This window comes from Toxorhynchites rutilus, chromosome 1 (assembly GCF_029784135.1).
Source record: "Toxorhynchites rutilus septentrionalis strain SRP chromosome 1, ASM2978413v1, whole genome shotgun sequence".
Classification (NCBI taxonomy): Eukaryota; Metazoa; Arthropoda; class Insecta; order Diptera; family Culicidae; genus Toxorhynchites; species Toxorhynchites rutilus.
Genome location: NC_073744.1, coordinates 162,441,452 through 162,462,501, shown reverse-complemented (window position 1 = coordinate 162,462,501; position 21,050 = coordinate 162,441,452). Strand labels below are relative to the sequence as shown.

At 39.8% G+C, this 21,050-nt stretch overlaps 1 protein-coding gene across 2 annotated transcripts in view; it reads left to right on the top strand.

Annotated features, from left to right (window-relative positions):
• LOC129763618 (alpha-1D adrenergic receptor) overlaps window positions 1-21,050 on the top strand; it is a 329,279-nt gene that overhangs the window by 219,186 nt on the left and 89,043 nt on the right. For both annotated transcript variants that reach the window (XM_055762858.1, XM_055762857.1), the window contains one exon: window positions 14,819-14,944. In XM_055762858.1, the coding sequence (XP_055618833.1) occupies window positions 14,819-14,944 (126 nt within the window). The remainder of the gene's footprint in view (window positions 1-14,818; window positions 14,945-21,050) is intronic.

The window sequence follows — 21,050 nt, the reverse complement described above, 5'->3', positions numbered from 1 at the left end:
TCGCCTGAATATTAAAATATTAATATATCAAAATATAATAAGAATCGAAACATAATAATATCCAAATACCAAACATCAAAGTATCAAAATTCTATAAATTAAAGAAAACTTTCTTCGAATTCTTCGAATTTTTCGAATCAAAATCGAAATCAGAATCAGAATCAACATTTGAAGCGACTGGAATCTTAAGAAGGCCGGATTTGATTATTGCTATAATGCTACTGCTCTACCAAACATTAATGTACCCCATACAAGTCAGTTAGATCAAACGCACGCTTTAAATGCTAAAAGGGTTGATCTTTGTAATCAGAATTCCCCGAACGATCCGAACCCTTTCAAATTTAAGTGTACAATTTTGAAACGACTGATTCCCCGGTATTTTGGCTAGGTCTCATTAGGGAAACATTAGCTAAACGATGACCCCTTAAGCGCTGACCTGCCTCACTTTTTCTGACCACTCTTTATTAGCCCAACCTTTCGGTCTCGGAACCGATTCTATCCCATTGATCCAGCCGAGCATCAATTTCGGTACAATTTTACACGATCCGTAACGCGGGAATAACTCGTTTCGGAAAAAAACCGTCCCACGTCCCGCGGGAGCCTGACGACCGGAGAACCGAGAATTCTGGTTCCTAAATCCCCGCTTCGAGGAAATCGAATGCCATGTTCCCGAAAGCGCTGGGCAGAATGCGGAAAGCGGTTAGCCTATTTTTAAGCCCGTTATTTGCTCGTTTGGAACATTTTTCCCGCGAATCGATTGGCGGGCGCGGAAGGTCGATGAACTCGGTGCAAACTTTCGGGAAGTTCTTCCGCCCACAGAAAAATCATTGCGCGAACCAAGATTAACCGGAAAATGTTGTTCTGAAATTTTCCGGATTTAATTAATCATCACACGACTGCTGTTGTTATTCTTGAATGAAGACAGTTTCCTCTGAGGAAAGTTTCAGGAGTCGCTAAGTTATGTTTGTCGTCACATCCAATCCGGCGAAATTCATAAGCACTTCGTGATGCACATAATTGCGCGCTTGCAGTTGACAACCAGTTGCTGCTGCTGCTACTCTTAGGGTGGGTTTAGACTCGGGATATATTCATGTGAAGAAATATGATGAGATTTATAGAAATCGCATCAACCGTTTACACTAGCGTGAACTTCTATAATGAATATATTCATATCTTCGGTGAATTTATTCACCTGAAGTAGAACTGCATCCAACTTTAGTGATTTCTCACCAGTGAGAAATTCACAAGCGTTTACATATGCTGAATTTATTCAAGTTATATATACCTCGAATAAGTGTATCATATTTATTCTCACCCGTTTACACCTATTTTCATGTGAATAAATCCATCTATAGCTATAGATCTCCCTAATGTAAACCCGCCATTAGATGTGATGATAAATCATCGCTGGGCGGGAATAGATATGGGAGGGAGCATCACTGAAATAGCTTTCAGCTTCTCCCAGGAAGCATCTCCGGTCGCTGTTCAAGAAGATATGTACTCCGGTGCTCCTTTTTCCGGCTTGGTATAAATATAAACACTCAGAAACACTCGGAACAGCACAAAGGATTTTATTTTCCAAGCGGATGGCACAAACAAGGTTTCATGTTTCGCATAAAAATGACCGTTGAAAAGAAATGAACGAGATTCCACAGAAAAGCAATAGATACCGATGAGAATATTGATAATAATAAATAGCATGGGTGGATGCTTAGGGATACGTTTGATTTTTAATTGACACGGGTGATTGGTAAAACCAGAAATCGCAGCGGAGATTGCAATGCCATCTGCATTTATGTGCCAACATTTCTTTGCTATATTTACTGGGCATTAGAAATGCTGGGCACTATATTTGGAGGCGAGGGAAAGAGAGATTGTTCGTAGACAGAGCACATTCATACAGTAACTGAATCTAACAACTCTTGCGAAGGGGTTTAAATTGACAAAACTTTTTGAAATGTTCGTCCCCTTGATAGCTGTCACTTGTTTTATCAATAAACCTACTGAACCCGGATGGCAAATTGTGCAGATTTTCTTCAAAAAATGATCATTTTCTGCATCACAATTGAGTGCCAATGATGTGGAAGAGCTGTTGAAACAAGACGGTGCAACATGCCACACCGCGCATGCCACAATTGATAAGCGAAAGGAACGACAATCAAATAATTTCGCGTAATGTATGCGTGAATTGTACTATTTATTCTTGTGGGGTATGTGGAGTGATCTGGCTTACGCCGAAAGGCCTCGAACAAGTAACGTCTTGTAGGAGAAAATTTCTTGGAAATAGGACTTCTCGTTTAGGCAATGGAGGCTGGAAACCATATTCGAATGAAGAGGCAAGGAATTATCTCTTGAATCAAGCCAAGTTCATGGCAGATTACATGATTTATCTGTGTTCTATTTCAACGGTACAGATTACAGATTGTTGTCCTAAATTAAAGATAGGCACAGAATTGTTTTTATTTTTAAATTTATAACATGTGGAGAAGGTCACGCACATTTTTAGTTCATGTTTTGTCATCCAAATTTATGACATCAAATGAGACATAACATAACAGAAAATGTCATGACTCACAAATACTGGTAAGCATTTGTATAATATGGTACAGTAATATAAGATTAATACGAGCGAGCGAAACAAACGACTAATAAGCTTTTCGCATATCTTGCCACATTCACGGCCCAGACCGAGATAGATATTGTTCTCCTTCATGCACTTCTTTTTTACTATTAGAAAACACTTTCCAACTTCATTATATAATCAGGTGCAATATTATCACGTATTTGTTGAACTGCTGAAGCATCATTAGCCATGTGGATAGCGTGGTCGTATAAAATAGCTTTGCATTCCAGCCGGCCTTGGTTCGATCCCCATTGACGCCGTATGGACTTTTTTTTGGCACAATCCCAAATGAAATGAGCAAAGAAAACAGAAAGAGATGTCTGCTCGCATACATACAAATCATTTTTAAGCTTTTAAAACAGCTCATTATTTGCGCATTTGACTCTCTAGCACACGGAATGGTATAATTTCTGCCAAAGATGAAATGTTTTCTGCCAACGCTAGTTTGGGTGCAGATGGAAGAGAGATTCGATCTCAATGATTCAACCCACAAGGTTGCTGCAATGTTGAACCCAAAATAAAACAATCTCATAAGCATCAAAATAATAATGGAATCGTTTTTGGGTCTCTACGATGGAGATTTACAGGAGCTGGAGAACGAATACCATACCATAGGAGTAAAAACCTTTCCCATCTGTACTTTTTCTTTCGAGAATCTGTATCATCGAAAATATTCGTTACAGCGAAAAATCTATTTTATTAGCATGAAAAAATGATCATTTATTTACTACAAATTGTAATATTGTAATATGTAATTACAATATTACATTTACGTTTGCAAGCCATTCGTGTGTTTGGTAATACAGGTCGGGCTCGATTATCCGGAGACTCGATTATCCGGGATTCGATTATCCGGAATTTTAGACTCGATTATCCGGAGTATTTTATTTTTGATTTTCGGAAATTTTGAATTATTTGTATAATGATTCTATATTGAATAGCTAATACGGATATCAAAAGGCTTGACTAGTAGCATGCAGTTATTTATGAAAAATGCAAATCCAAGATGGCGGCCACTACATGTCGGATTTCATATTTTCTCAGAACCCCATCAATATGGGTACCAAATGAAAGGGCTTGGCTAGTATAACACAGTTATTTATGAAATGGTCGCCACCGCAAGATGGCGCCATATATATTTATTTCACAACCCCATCAATATGGGTATCAAATGAAAGGGCTTGACTTGTGGAATACAGTTATTTATGAAAAATGCAAATCTCATGCAAATCAAATCAAATCAAAATGGCGGATTACATATTTTCTTAGAACCGCATCAATATGGATATCTAATGAAAGGGCTTGACTAAAGGGTGTGTCACATCAAATTGCATCACGGAAAAAACGCTGTAGAAATTCGCCCAGTAGACCGATCCTTTTGAAAATTTTAGACAGTAAAATAAAAACTATTAAACAACTTTTGGCATTTTCTTTTTATTCATACTTCGAGCCCAAGCCCGTATGCTCGCACCTTCCTCTTTACCCCGTCCATAAGGTTCTGTACAACGTCAGGTTGTAGTTTTTTTTGAATAGAAATCCATTTTCTCTTGAAGTCCGCCTCCGATTTGGCAACTTTTGGGTTCTTCCGGAGGGCCTGCTTCATAATCGCCCAATATTTCTCTATTGGGCGAAGCTCCGGCGCGTTGGGCGGGTTCATTTCCTTTGGCACGAAGGTGACCCCGTTGGCTTCGTACCACTCCAACACGTCCTTTGAATAGTGGCACGAAGCGAGATCCGGCCAGAAGATGGTCGGGCCCTCGTGCTGCTTCAATAGTGGTAGTAAGCGGTTCTGTAGGCACTCCTTAAGGTAAACCTGCCCGTTTACCGTGCCGGTCATCACGAAGGGGGCGCTCCGCTTTCCGCAAGAGCAGATCGCTTGCCACACCGTGTACTTTTTGGCAAACTTGGATAGTTTCTGCTTGCAAATCTCCTCCGGAACGCTGAATTTGTCCTCTGCGGAGAAGAACAACAGGCCCGACAGCTGACGAAAGTCCGCTTTGACGTAGGTTTCGTCGTCCATTACCAGGCAATGCGGCTTCGTCAGCATTTCGGTGTACAGCTTCCGGGCTCGCGTCTTCCCCACCATGTTTTGCCTTTCGTCGCGGTTAGGAGCCTTCTGAACCTTGTATGTACGCAGGCCCTCCCGCTGCTTGGTCCGCTGGACGAATGAACTTGACAAATTCAGCTTATTGGCGACATCCCGGACCGAACTTCTCGGATCACGTCTAAACTGCTTAACTACGCGCTTGTGATCTTTTTCACTGACGGAGCATCCATTTTTGCCGTTCTTCACCTTCCGGTCGATGGTTAGGTTCTCGAAGTATCGTTTTAGTACTCTGCTGACCGTGGATTGGACGATTCCCAGCATCTTACCGATGTCCCGATGTGACAACTCCAGATTCTCGAAATGAGTGCGCAGGATTAATTTACGACGCTATTTTTCGTTCGACGACATTTTTCCAAATTTACGAAAAATTGACAGTGAAGCATGGCCAACGTGATCTATACACTCTTATCTGATTATAAGCGAAAGCTGAAGATATAATTCCTAAAAATTAAATTTCTACAGCGTTTTTTCCATGATGCAATTTGATGTGATACACCCTTTAGTAGAATACAGTTATTTATGAAATATTCAAATCCTAAATGGCCACCGCCACAAAATGGTGCCATATATATTTTTTTCACAACCTCATCAATATGGGTATCAAATGAAAGGGCTTGACTAGTGGAATACAGTTATTTATGAAAAATGCAAATCTAAGATGGCGGCCACTACAAAGTGGTGGATTACCTATTTTCTCAGAACACCATCAATATGGGTATCAAATGAAAAGGCTTGACTAGTAGAGGCTTGACACAGTTAGTTATGAAAAATGCCCAAACATGTATCAAAAGAAAGTTCTCGACTAGTAGAACATAGCAGATAATTAAAAATCCAATTTCAAGATGGCCGCAGTCCCCAAACAACTAAGTACTTTTTGAATGGTTTCATTCAGCTTGACCTGTTTCTATGTATGTTTGAATGTTTGTTGGGTTGTCCCACATTAATAGAAAATTGACCCCGTTCCTGTTGGATGATTGATCTGAAATTTGGAACATACATATAATGCTACTATCATTATAAAACTGCGTATTCCATGATCTTGAAAAATTCAATTTGGCCGCCGCTAAAAAATGGCTGAATGGCTTGATTTGGAGAATACACTACACTATGAACAACATAAATTCGAAAAGGTCGCCGCCACAAAATGGTCGACTATGTATTTTTTTTTTGCAATCCCCTCAATATTGGTATCAAATGAAATGATTTGACTAATAGAATACAGTACAGGTCAGACTCGATTATATACAGACTCGATTATATGTGATTCGATTATATACAATTTTGGACTCGATTATATTCTTTTTGGAATTTTTTTTTTAATTTTTTAAATATGACTTATTTCATGAATAAATGGAACCTTTCAACGTTAAGGTGAAGTTTAAGCGGCTATTACATGTACAGTGTGGTAATAGTCTTGATTTTTGAAGATTTTGCTTGAATTTTCACCAGGAATTGTTTATATCGATGTTGCAGCCAAATTAAGGAACATAGAAGTTGTGCGTCAAAGAACAAATTGTAGAGCGGTTAAAGAAATTCATTTTAATTGATAGAAACAATCTAGTTTAATATAAATTTGTAGGATAAAATTAATAATAACATATTAAAATTATTAACTTTTAAGTGTTTCACTTCCAAAATGTTATTAAAATTCAATAATATAATTGTTCCACTACTATATCCTGTACTAAATTTTCCATCGTATATAAAATTCTGACAATGACATGTGTACGGCTTGCATGTCCTTGGTACAAACATAAAGGGGCTTAAAAGCCTCATGATAATCGTTTATAAATTTTCAGTGATTTGAGAGATCTGAAAAAACAACATGTTCATATTGGTTTCGGGTATCTGAACACGATAAAATTTCTACCCAATTCTGGAAACTCTTCTCCCAAATTTTTGAAGAAATTTTTTTGAAATTCGAAATTGCCAATCATTTTGTATACTCCAGTCCATCGAGTTTGACTCCAGATTGGTGGATATTCAGCGGTGGGAAATTCAAAATACGTTTTGTACTTTATGTTGCTGCAGCGTTTGGCGATCTCAGTGATTTCTTTCACATTCTTATCCATTTTGTTCACAACATTGTATATTGCGAGTTGCAGTGTATGAGCCGCACAACTGACAAGATTTATTTGGTTTTGAAGTTCCTCCGATAGCTCATATGTTAGTTTTTGCTCGGTTACATACTCTCCATCTTCTTCGTAATCTCCGATTATCAACATTTTCTCTAACTCTTTTTTGAGTTCCTTAACAGCTGACACCATATTCGCCACGTTGTCCACGATTATTGCAAATATTTAGTCAAGGGTTACACCATAGCTTCTGATTACCTCCAGAATTTTGTCCTTGAGCATTTTAGCTGTTTGGCGCTGATTCACCTCCAGCATGCCTGTTCATCACGAAATAAGAGACGATGGAAATGTGTTGGAATAATATACCTTATTTATACGTACCAAGCGTACGGACGACGACCTTGTCATACATTTCAAACTGTGCATTTATACCTAATACTTTCCGGTTAAACCGCGACGCCGAATCAACCTTAAGGTGAAGGTGGAACCTAGCCACAAATGGCTGCCACAATGGCGCTCATTTCTTTCATCTCCCTCCCTCACCTCTCGCCCGAAAATCAATAATTTTGCGAAACAGTGTGAAGAAAATGATCGTTTTCGCACACTTCCCATCAAGTAATATCAACCAAACTCTAATCGATTACTCACAAGATATTAAATTTTCATCTGCTTTCGCACCGTATAGTGAAGAACGTCGGAAAACTCGAGCAAGTGCTCTGAAAGTTAAATTTTCGTTTTTCAATCTTCTGCAATGGTTTTGTTTGTATTGGTGGAAGCATCGTTATTTTTTCGACACTGATGCCAAACAACATCATCGAAACAGCTATAAAAACCACTCAATAAAATGTTATTCCGGAGTCATAGCGTCCCATGTCATGAAAATCAATAGAATAAAATTGTGTTGATATCAATACAATTATTTTTTTTACGTTTAATGGGTCTATAATGTAAGTTTTAGCAACTTTAACGTTGGGTAAGAAAATTGTATTGCAGAGCTCGGAGCACTGCCACGGCTGCCTATGCTTTCAAAAACAGTAAACGGAAAAGTATTAAATTCAATCTAAATGCCTCGGCCAACGAAGAGAAGGGTTAAGGCTTTCCAACGTGAATATGTGAAAACAATACGATCAACGAAGGAAAATATTAAGGAATTATCAACATCGAGTTACTATGCGGAAGAACTTGTTAATACCAAAAGAGCCCCAATTCGCATGTGTTATAAATTTGCTCATGTTACGCTCGCGTATAATCAGAATCATATGCAAATGCACCTTCTATATATATTTATATTTGCAATTTTTCATCGGAACATATCGTTCATACATTTTACTTTAGTATTGAATTGTTATTTGTTTTTTTTTTTCAAATGTATTCAAAGACTCGTGTCAATGAAGCGCCACACAGTCTGATAAGTGAATTGATCTATTTACGTGTGCTTTGCTCTTCTCTCACAAACACTATTACCCCATTTTTACACGAGGGTTTACCTATACTACTACAATGGCTAGCTTCCACCTTCACCTTAAGACAAACCAACTGTCCTTACATTCTTCGGTCAGGAAGAATCGAATTTTTTGAGCAACGTTTTTCAGATGATCCCTAATATTTGTTCGATTTAATTTAACACCCAACACTGTCCTAATAGGGTCAAATAACTGTTTGAAACATTCCCATTCAAAACAGTTGAATGGATGGTTATGGAAACTAACAAGTTTTACTGCCGAGTCAACATACAGTAGTTTATCGATAGGAAATGACCGCTTTATGATCTCTCTTTCCACGATTTTAATATAATACGCTTGGACCGCGATGACAGATACGGAAGGGTACTATTGGGGATTAATAAGTGCCACCCATTTTTTAGAATTGAGCTTCCACCTATTGGAGGGATCGAAGCTGTTGCTTGTCATTCAAACATCAGAGGCAAAGACCTCTGTATTGTCAGCTTGTATTGGCCTCCGAGAGCTGCGGTTAGCCGCAAGCAACTTGTTGACATGTGCTCACTCCTTCCTGAGCCACGATTAATCTTGGGAGACTTCAACTCTCACGGAACTGCCTGGGGGGAACAGTACGACGACAATCGTTCATCGTTGATATATGACCTTTGTAACAGCTTCAATATGACCGTTTTGAACACTGGGGAAACAACACGTGTTCCTAAACCTCCTGCTAACCCAAGTACTCTTGACCTCTCGCTTTGCTCGAATTCACTATCGTTAGATTGTAAGTGGAATGTAATCCAGGACCCCAACGGTAGTGATCACTTGCCAATCAAAATTTCCATCACCATTGGGTCGAATTCTTCTGAATCTATAAACATGGCATATGACCTCACAAGACACATTGACTGGAAAAAATATGCGGACGCGATTGCTCTAGCCATCAATTCCAGAGATGGTTTACCTCCATTGGAGGAGTATAACTTCCTTTCTCGTTTGATCTATGACAGCGCGGTTCGCGCTCAAACGAAACCCATCCCAGGTTCCACTATTCGTCGAAGGCCTCCCAATCTATGGTGGGATAGCCAATGTTCCAAGCTTTACGTAGAAAAATCGAATGCATTTAAAGCTTTTCGGAAACGTGGAACCCCTGAAAATTTTCAAACGTATTTAGCCCTTGAAGATCAATTTAAAAACTTAATCAAAGGGAAAAAACGTGCTTATTGGCGAAATTTCGTGGGAGGTTTGTCACGAGAAACGTCAATGAAAAAATTATGGAAAGTGGCTCGAAACATGAGAAATCGCTCTTCAACGAATGAAAGCGAAGAATATTCACATCGATGGATTTTTAATTTTGCACGGAAGGTTTGTCCTGATTCCGCTCCTGTGCAAAAAATTGTTCGAGATATACCACAAGGTAGGTGCGATCTTGATTCCGAGTTTTCGATGGTAGAATTCTCTCTTGCTCTGCTCTCATGTAACAATTCTGCTCCGGGATCGGATAGAATTAAGTTCAACTTGCTGAAAAACCTCCCTGATGTGGCGAAACATCGCTTGTTGAATTTATTCAATCGGTTTCTGGAGCATAATGTTGTTCCAGATGATTGGAGACAAGTGCGAATTATAGCTATTCAAAAACCAGGAAAACCCGCGTCCGACTTCAATTCGTACCGCCCAATAGCAATGCTGTCTTGTATACGGAAATTGTTGGAGAAAATGATCTTGTTTCGCCTTGAACGATGGGTTGAAACGAATGGCTTAATCTCAGATACACAATATGGGTTCCGCAGGGGCAAGGGGACGAATGATTGTCTTGCGTTGCTTTCTTCAGAAATTCAAATGGCTTACGCCGAAAAAAAACAAATGGCTTCAGTATTCTTGGACATAAAGGGGGCCTTTGATTCTGTTTCAATAGAGGTTTTGTCAGACAAATTACACTCTCGGAGTCTACCGCCTCTATTGAATAATATGTTAAATAACTTGCTTTGTGAGAAACATTTGAATTTTTCTCACGGAGATTCGGCAGTAAGTCGGGTCTCTTACATGGGCCTCCCTCAGGGCTCATGTTTAAGCCCCCTTTTCTACAACTTCTATGTAAGTGACATTGACAATTGCCTTACACAAAATTGCAGCTTAAGACAACTTGCAGATGATGGAGTAGTGTCTGTCGTAGGATCAAAAGAATCCGACCTGCAAGGACCCTTACAAGATACTTTGAACAATTTTTCACCTGGGCCATTGGGCTAGGGATCGAATTCTCCACGGAGAAAACAGAGATGGTGGTTTTTTCTAGGAAGCATAGACCAGCAAAACCAAAGCTTCAACTTTTGGGTAAACCGATCACTCATGCTATGTCATTCAAGTATCTTGGGGTCTGGTTCGACTCCAAATGTACTTGGGGGGCCCATATTAGGTATCTGAGTAAAAAATGCCAACAAAGAATAAACTTTCTCCGTACAATTACCGGCACCTGGTGGGGAGCCCACCCAGAAGATCTTATAATGTTGTATCGAACAACTATTCTCTCAGTGATGGAGTATGGCAGTTTCTGTTTTCAATCAGCTGCCAAAACACACCTCATTAAACTCGAGCGAATTCAGTATCTTTGTCTCCGTATCGCGTTGGGATGTATGCCCTCAACGCATACCATGAGTCTCGAGGTTTTGGCAGGCGTAATCCCACTAAAAGATCGCTTCAATTTATTATCTCTTCGGTTCTTCATCCGGTGTAAGGTCATGAACCCATTGGTGATCGGAAATTTTGAGCAGCTGATCGGGCTAAATTTTCATTCTGGATTCATGACTTCATATCATGAATTCATCTCCATGCAGGTTGATCCTTCTTCGTATATTCCCAACCGTGTTTGTTTTCCTGACTACATCAATTCCTCTGTACATTTTGATCTGTTCATGAAGGAGAAAATCCATGGAATTCCAGATTATCATCGATCGGGGATCGTTCCTACGATCTTCAATGCAAAATATGGGCGTATCAATTGTGATAATATGTACTTTACTGATGGGTCCTCTATGAATGAGTCCACAGGATTTGGAGTGTTCAACGAATTTTTTAGCACCTCCCACAGTCTTCAGAATCCTTGCTCGGTATATATTGCTGAATTGGCAGCGATACACTGGGCGCTGGACAGCGTCGCCTCACGACCTGTTGAACACTATTACATTGTAACGGATAGTCTTAGCTCTGTCGAAGCTATCCGTTCAGTGAGGCCGGAAAAGCACTCGCCGTACTTCCTTGAGAGAATACGAGAAATTTTGAGTGCTTTAACCAGACGCTGTTATGTCATTACCTTTGTCTGGGTCCCCTCACATTGCTCAATTCCGGGTAATGAGAGGGCTGACTCATTGGCAAAGGTAGGTGCAATTGAAGGCGATATTTATCAGCGTCAAATCGCCTTCAATGAATTTTATTCTTTAGTCCGTAAAAATACCATCGTTAACTGGCAACGTAAGTGGAACGAAGATGAATTGGGTCGGTGGCTTCACTCGATTATCCCTAAGGTTAGCCTCAAACCATGGTTCAAAAATCTGGACTTGAGTCGGGACTTCATTCGCACCTTCTCTCGACTCATGTCCAATCACTGTTCGTTAGATGCGCTACTCTTTCGTTTTAATCTTGCCGATGGCAATATCTGTGCTTGTGGCCAAGGATACCACGACATCGAACACGTTGTTTGGTCGTGCAAGGAGTATCTTGTTGCCAGATCGAATTTAGAAAACTCTCTTCGGGCCAGAGGAAGACAGCCCAATGTGCCGGTGAGAGATGTGTTGGCTCGGTTAGACCTTGATTACATGTCCCAAATATACGTCTTCTTAAAAGTTATCGATCTTCGTGTGTGATTGTCCTTATATCCTTATATTTTCCTTTTCCTTTTCCTTCGCGAGAAATTAAATCCCTTCTTACTAACAATAGAATAAGGTGAAATGTAAATACATATTAGATATAAGATAGGCTCAAGAATTGAGTATGATGAATGTGAGTGCGAATGTGAGTGTGAACATTGTCAACATATCCTTATATCCCTTCCTTTTCCTGAAAAAAATGTCACCCTTCTAAACTCGAGCAAACCGCGAGTAATCGGTTCTCTACTTCATTAACACTAGAATTAATGAAAAATGATTATATATACTTGTAACAATACAGATAGGAGTTTGGCTCCTTTAAACTTATGTAACTGAGCCTGTAAAAATAAACGATTTAATTAAAACGAATTTAAAAACGAAAAAAAAAAATGACCGCTTTGATACCTGTCGAGGCTTACTGGCGGAATAAGTTTTGTGACCTTGCTACTTCAAAATGTTGTGTACGAAAATGTCTTATAAAGTTTCCAATATCGTATGCTGATTGGGAAATATGGCTCATTTTATCTTCGTTAGTGTCCATCTTTGACCCTTACTCAAACAAACAGGACTGAGTCGAGCAATCACAAAGCTGTATGAGAGCTTTGAGCGATCCTATCGCGTGTCGGTATAGCCACCAGACCCCCTTCTTCGGCTGTCGGAAAGCTTTCCCCTTTCGTGGTTTTTCTTTGTTGACTCGACCGAACAAAGCGAGACGCGCCAGGTGAATTCGAGAACTGTTGAACGATATTTTCTTTTTGTGCTGAGTTAAAAAAAAATGCCTTGATTAAAAGGTTCCCGGAATCGCTTGGCTTCCGCGCCGCATGGTGATGATTCAGGGAAATTTTCTTTATCAAGATGATATCGTTTAAAGTTGTAGGTTAGAAAAAAAACCTGGCGTCAGGAAAAGGCGTCGCTATTCTCTATACTCTTCCAAGAGATTACAGTGGGAACACCTGTTGTGTTTGAGTTTTTTTCCGCAATATCGGCCGTAAAAAAAACCCTGCATATGTTGGAAAAAGAACAACACGAAAGCTGAGACGAGCGATTTCTCAAACAATGCCTCGTCTCGTATGAGGACGATATTGGAGAACCGAATCTCCCACGCGGAATAAAATCAGCCATGTAACAGGCCGTGTGAGATAAGGATATGTGGGAAATTTTCCACCGGTAAATGAACCGGTTACGCCATCAGAGACGAGTGAGAGCGTGCTAAATTTAACGGCATCTGTTAATAGGAAATCCATTCATTCTCCTGTTTCTTTCCCGTCGCCGAAAATGTTCTCGGAATGCGAAACATGGTCCAAATGTGTGTGTGTGTGTGTGTGTGCCGGGTATGGAGCTTCGGGTAACCTTGAAATGGGAAGACATACGCGTTCCCAGTGAACCACTTAATGGGTGAAATATTACCGGCGTCGAGTTTATTTCAATTAGGGTGTTCTTGTTCGGAATGGCACTCGCCTGTGTATGTTAGGGGAGGAATACTTCCCATACACATGTGACAGGGTAATCTCCGGCGGATGTCGTATTTTCGCTGCTGACAGTTGTTTCTGATCTGAAAGCGGGGATCCAGAGCGTTGGGAGGCCTTTATTCAGGGAACATGAGATGGGTGGAGCATTGATTAGATGTTGAATGAAATTCTTCGATATCGAATTTTAAATTCAATCTAAGTGCGGAACAGGTCATTTTGTTAGTTGTCAAAATTTCTCTTGTTCAGTCTGTGTCTGACAGACAGAGTAATAATGTAAATTTCGCTAAACGTTTGCTTTTAATCCTAAACCACGAAACAATGGAAGCGATTGTGGGCACCGTTGCTCTGTTGTAGACATTATTACGTTCCATTAAGCGGCCAGGGGCTCTATCCTTAGGCAAACGAACGTTCGTTCCACAGATTGCACGTGCTAATGGTGATGAACGTGTGCAAAATTAATTACTGTTGCTGCGCGAGAATATCAGGAACCTGGGCCAAGGAAGCTGGTCGTGACTGCAACGTGTTTTCCAAAGTGTTTCTCTGAATTAAACCACACGAAGCTGTTGCTACAATGCATACGATTTCCAGCTTGCCCGAGGCGAATATGAATCCGCAAGATGCTTCATGCTCCTTTTCCTGTTTCGGCCGATTTGAGTTATGCGTGGAACGTCTTTACTAATAAGCGGTGTAATATTTAATCGAACCGAATGTGATCTAATAAACATAAAAACATCACTCAGAGTGGCACATTCCGGCGAATCTTAGATCCGCAGTTCCCAGCAAATTCCGCATAATCGTTGTTATAACGAGCAGAATTACAGCTCCCACGAGCGAGCTTCCAGTGGAATCTTCATCGAAATCTATTAGGACTTGGGTGTGATCCAGTTTTGGTTCCAGAAGGGGAGTGCCACCACCTTCACACTAACTCTAGCAGTGGCACTAATGGAAGCAGCGTGATCCCGACGAAGTTAACTTTGATTAATCCGGGCTTATTATTACTATTATGTTTTCCCCCACCAGAAAACAAAGGGTTGATTATTTTTCCTAAATAATCTCATTACTATGCTCAAACATAAACAAATAACCGGGCCACGTGTGGGTTGTTCCAATTAGATGGCGTAGTTTAGTGTCCTGTCCCAGGCCGGGGATCCTATTTGTGTGTTGCCCGGAAACCCATTTCACTTTTCGTACGAGCTAATTCGATTTTTTTTCTGTATCTTTGTCCCGGCGCTGCTCTCTTTACAGGTACTGCGGACCGATTACGTTGCTCGGTTACCTGTACATTCGGACGTCGCGCGAACTGCGGCCACCGGATGGACCACTGTCGATTATGATGTTCGAGGCACGTGCCGAGGCGAGGAACAAGCAGATGTGAGTATGAATCTTTATTTTGGGGTTGGGAAAATGTTGGAATCTGTAATTTGAACAACCCGAGCAAAGAATATACTGAAATCCATCTAACTTCGCAGTAAACACAATCATTGTATCACAAACATACAATTTTGATTTAAAATAAGCAAAGGGTAGCTTGTTTGGTAAATTATCCTCTTTCAGTGGTGGAAAGGGAAAAATAACTGGCGAAATTCCGTCGTGATCAGGTGCAAAAACTAGAAGGGTGGTGTCCAAGACACGCCTAACGTAGGACTACAGAATTATTGCCGGCGAGAACAAACATTATAGAAATTTAAAAATGAGTCCTTCAGTACAAATATTTGCGCTTACAAGAGTAGATGGATGCTTACACTGAGGGACGCGAACGATTCGCAAAGCATTACAAAGCCAATTTGGGCAGATAGATCACCTAACACACTACTAAACTCACATAAGCTCACTTCCGGGAAAAACTCTTGTATTAGTTAGGATATTATTTTAGAATGAATTGAAGTTTTTGAAATAACTCTTTAGTAGAAAGTTTCGGTGGCCCCGAAAAAATCGATGAATTGTGTTGCGTGGATTTGTAGAAACAGCTGCAGATTCATGATTTGTTCTTGTTCTCGAGAGAACAATATATACAATACAGTGGTAGACATTCGTTTAGCCGCACCCTATTTTTCCTCAATATTTTTAAAAATAAGTCAATTCTTTGTACAGTTTTGTTCATAAAAGACTATTATTGTTTATTTTCATCGAATTCATTCTAAAAAAAAAGTATAAATTCACTTTTTGTTTTCTAAGTAATTCAAATATATGGAATCAGGGTGGACATTCGTTTAGCCGCATCCTAAAATTCTAATAAAAGAAAATTTGTGCGGCAAATTTCGAGTCCAATCGGTAGCTAATATTTAGTATGTCCACCTCCATTTCGGATCACTTTGAAAACTCGATTTGGCGATCGAGTCAGACAGCTTTTAACGTGTTGCCATAATGATTATAGCCCAACATTCCTAAATTACTGCCTTGAGACTGGAAATGTTGTCAAATTGTCATCCGTTTGCATAGACAATCTCGGCCAAGATTCTCCCTAGATTCTCTATGGGATTGCAATCGACTGCCAGCAGTTCATTCAAGAAGCGGAATGTCCTTCTCGGCAAACCTTGCCTTCGATTGCTTGGAAACGTGGATCTATGCATAATCCTGCTGAAAAAACGACATCCTCGGTAGCGTTATTCTCAATATGGCCAATCTAAACGTCATCCAGTAATTGAAGATACTTTTCGGAGTTCATTCGGGAGAAAATGAAAGAAATGAGAAAGGTTGATGTGATAGGAAACGGCTCCCTACACTGTCAAACTTCCGCCCCCAAAGTTTCGCTTCGATCTCACGACATGCCGTTGACTTAAATTGTACCAAGAGCAACTGTAACAATCCGGATCATCCAAATTGACCTTTTTTCGCTGGAAAATACAACATTTCTCCATTCTAGTTTCCATTCCATGTATGGCCGGGTGAAAATGAGATGGTTCTGCCTATGGGTGGCGGTCAGTTTCGGCTTCCCTTGAGGTTTCTTCCACATGATGTTTGGTGACTCATTCAAGATGCGCCCAATATGCCTCTTCGTTACTGGAACAACCGATTCTGCCTTAATGTATGAGCAGGACAGCGTTTCTTGGTTGCTTCGTGTCTTATTCGACCTTTAAGACGCAAAGTAATTTTGGTGTTCCCATTTGTTGGTCGTTATATCCCATATTTCAGGCACTATTTAAAGAAATTCCGTACCACTTTCTCAGATAGACCAATTTTTGTTACGATCGAGCGATTAGAGAATATTTATTCACTGAATATTTTTATTATTTTCCGTCTCTCTTCCGTCAATAGAATACCTTTCGCCATTCCTTTAAATTCTACGTAGATCACTAATCTGACCAACTTCTTACGTTGCACATCTAATATTTACCTTGTAAATTGAACATTCCCAAGTATTTTTTTCAAAAAAAGACAGATAAAGGCTTGGTGATTATGCAAAAACCTGATTTTTGTGCCCTGCGGCTAAACGTATGTCTCGGGAAAACACGACGTTTGAATGTTTATATCCAACAATGCCGCCTTGTGTGTGTGTGTGTGTGTGATTGTGACGCACATCCTTTCAATAAAATTGACTTAAATATACTACCACTACAGTAAATAAGTATCCCGATTAAAAGAACATTCCTAGTTGTTTTGTAAGTGTTTCAAGTTTTTTTCAAGTGCGGCTAAACGAATGTCTATCACTGTATATACAATTACAAGAAGTAGAAGTTGAAGTTGTTGATTCTGCATCCATGCACACAACATTTTGACGTAGAACTACGTCTTTCATTAAGGGTACCAAAACAGAAAACAGGTCACGTTTTTATGAAATAAAGTTAACGTTAATAACTATTTTTGCCGCGAACGGATTTTGGCGATTTACATACTAAACGAATCGGAAATTCCTTAAGAATTCCTTAAGATTAATATGCTATACATTAGAATCCTCTGGTTTGTAAATGGTTAAAATTCATGAAAACTTTAAGCGTTCCCATTTTCCCATACATTTGTTCTGTCCATTTGTGTGCTTTCCCGAACAGAGCTGTCTATAACGAGCAACTTATCGACGACCAACGGAGGGGAAATCGTAGGATTTAAAGTCTCCGTGAACAAAGGAAAAGAAGAAGAATGAAGGGGAATACTTGCCTAGAGTATAAACAGTGGACCTCGCCGAGGCAAACTTTCATTCGGCATCGGACTATTTAGCAATTCAGTTCACTTTGCTTTCGCTGCGCTTCGATCTAAGATTGGACCCCACCAGTGGTAATCCAACTTGGATATTGTCGTTTGCTTTTTCTGTTCGTTTTTCGTGTTATTCCTATCGTGTGTTTTTCTTTCCGCGTCATAAATTGGACACTTCGCGTAGTTTGTGATGAGCAAGAAGAAGAGGAAGGCAGACGCGAGCCCTGCAAAAAAAAAACGAACGCATTGCCAGGTGCAATAAAATTTCGAGGCAAGCATCATCTAATGATGCACGCGATATTGGTGCAGTGGAAAGCGCTCGCACTGAACCGAGCCTTTGCGAGTGTGACACCGCATCGAACAACAGCGAAGTAGGCGATTTCGGCGCGTCGGTCGAAAATGTAAACACCGTTACCTAGGCAGCAACCAAAATCAAGCTCCCCCCGCAGGTGGTGAAGGTGGTCACTCTTGACAAACTCATCAGCGAATTCGCATCGATGGGTGTTACAACAGAGTACAAGCTGTGTGACATAATTCAGTCGTTTTCCAAGCAGTTAACATTGTTTGTTTTTCGTCATCATAAGGGCTTCGTTGGTGCCTTTGAGAATACATCAATGCATTAAACTGATGTTATGGTGAAGCAGACGTTAAGGTTGTGCGCCAAAAAAATATTTAGGGAATACCAAGCATCTTGAATGTCTTACTGGAATGTTATAAGTTATTTGGGTTCGCGTGCCAGTAATATTAACAGAAGCGTTTCTTTTGAGAATAGCGCAAAATGATGAGATGTATATGTATTCCTAGTAGCTTCAAGCCACCAATGTATGGTTCTGTATGCATGCTATGGCGAACGCTTGTTTGGCGCTCGGTTTACGTTGTACGAACGATGCCTAGAGGGGCGATTGCTTTGAGGCAATACTATATAACATGTAGCATGATATTTGATACTTGCAAGTGTTGTCATTGTTGTTGTTTCCATGTGGTGCCAAAGATATATTGATGTAGTTATGAGATTTGAAATAATGGTGCTGGTGCAACATGTATATAATCGACTTTAGCCGAGTCTATGTCGATTGCGAAAAGGCCACTGGAATAGCGTTCGAGGTAAATTTTCAATGCATTGACATGGACCATGACAGCTAGTGTATTGTTTTGCGAGGGCAAGAATGAATTATCAATCAATTATCGTCAACTGATTCAACAATGAAAAAACCATTTCAGAGATTATTCTACTAAGCAGTTGTTTCTAAAATTTCACGGCATTATAGAATAATATCCGAAGGAACCAGCGACTCATATAAAATAACAGCGTAGTTCTAGGTCAACAATGCGGTCGTATCTTGGACACAACCTCCTATAATTGTTTTGGCTTCCTGAATGTGTGTGAGCGGGCACGAGCACAATGCTTTGGTTTGGTCATTCAAGACTACATTGGAGGATATGCCATTATATTTTCTGCTCACAGTTTTTCTACGCATATCGTTTGATGATTAGACAAAATGCTGTCATCATATTTACTTGTAACGAAGAACATAATCTATTACAATTCATGAATTGGTGTTACATTTGTTCAAATTCTTTACCTACAAAGTAAATATGATTAATTCAATTGAATTCGAAAGTTGTTTCATTCAATCAAGAAATTTAATCAATTCAAACAAATGATTGCTAAGCCAACGGTAGTCCCACGTCAGCCTTGCGGTTATATCATAGATATAACCCACCCATTTTTTCAGTTTTAACTAACTGTTTTGACATAACTTTTCAAGTTTTCAATGATTTTCCTGTTTTAACTTATTTTTTTACATTGTGTTGTGTTTGTTGATATATCCAAGTACAGATCACAATCGCCTCTAATGCGATGCTGAGTGGTGCCTCCCCAACGAACAATCATTAGCAACAACTCATGAAAAAGCTGAATAGACGCAATTTAAGTCTGAAATATATCGTTTATTCGACTATTCACACTTTGCCCGACCGACACGAACCGATCATTAGCTGTAATGAAATAAATCAGTTTAACCCTTTTACGGGTAGTGGCAACTATATTGCTACCAATTGAGCGCGAAAAAATCATAAACTAACCATTCTGGACCCATTTTCGTATTAACAATTCCCAATTTAGAGCAGCAAGAGCAAATTTCCCGAAAATCCATTGAAAAACTGTCAATTTGTTGGAGTTTTCAATAGACATGAACTGTTGAGGACCTGCTGAGTCTAATCATGAGTTTTATTAGTTGTTTTCGTTGAAAATTTAAATAATAATAATAAACATCATTTTACGGGCAGGCAACTGGCAACTGTATTGCCACCATTTTGACGTAGGACTACGTCTTTCATTTCTATACTGGGGTGTAAGTTCAAAGTTTCGAAAACGAAAGCGTTACGCCCGAGAACGAGATTTTGAGCGCTAATAACTCTTAAACAACCGAACGAAATGGTATGATAAGCACTTCATTCGAAAGATAAAATATCTACGCGTTATATGCTTGTTACTTTTTGATCCAAAAACTTGTTTCAATCGCCCTAAAATTGCTTTCAAAACAGGCTATTGAAATCACATCAATCGGTATATAAGCGAGTGCCGCTCGGAAATCCGTTCAGTCATGATTGCGCAACGATTGAGGTACGATCGCTGGAATGGATGGATGTTTCCCTAACACAGACATCAAAACCATGGAGCCTGGGGAAATCGACATGGCAAAATAGATGCAAGCTGCGGGTGCTTTTGTACTCGCTTGCGTTTCTGGAAATCGGAATGTTTCTCTAACACAGACTTCAAAACCATGGATCCTGTGGAAATCGGCATAGAAATTTAGATGCAAGCAGTGGGAACTTTCGTACTCGTTTGCGTTTTTGAAAATTGGAATGTTTCCCTAACACAGACTTCAAAACCATGTAGCCTGGGGAAAGATGCAAACTACGAGTACTTTTGTACTTTTTTTACACTCCAGAATTCGTTTTGCTATCACGGTCTACAAAAGCGGGTACAAATGCAACGCTCTGGCTCGATTATTCAAGACTGCATTGGAAGATATCCCTTCATGTCGCCAGCTCACTGAACTTCTACGCATACCGTTTGATGATTAGGCAAAATGTTGATAACTATTCGCTGCGATAACTACTACCATAATGCATGACTTGACTTAAATTGAGATTTGTTTGCAATTGAGTTCGTAAATAGTTTCAATCATTCACTATTTTAATCGATAATTTAATCAATACACAAAAGATAGCACTGCGCAGCGGCGATATCGTACCCAAAGAGGATCATCCGAGGTGGGATTATTGCTAATTGAAGAAATACAATTGATTACAAAGCCAACGGCAGTCCAACGTCAACCTTGCG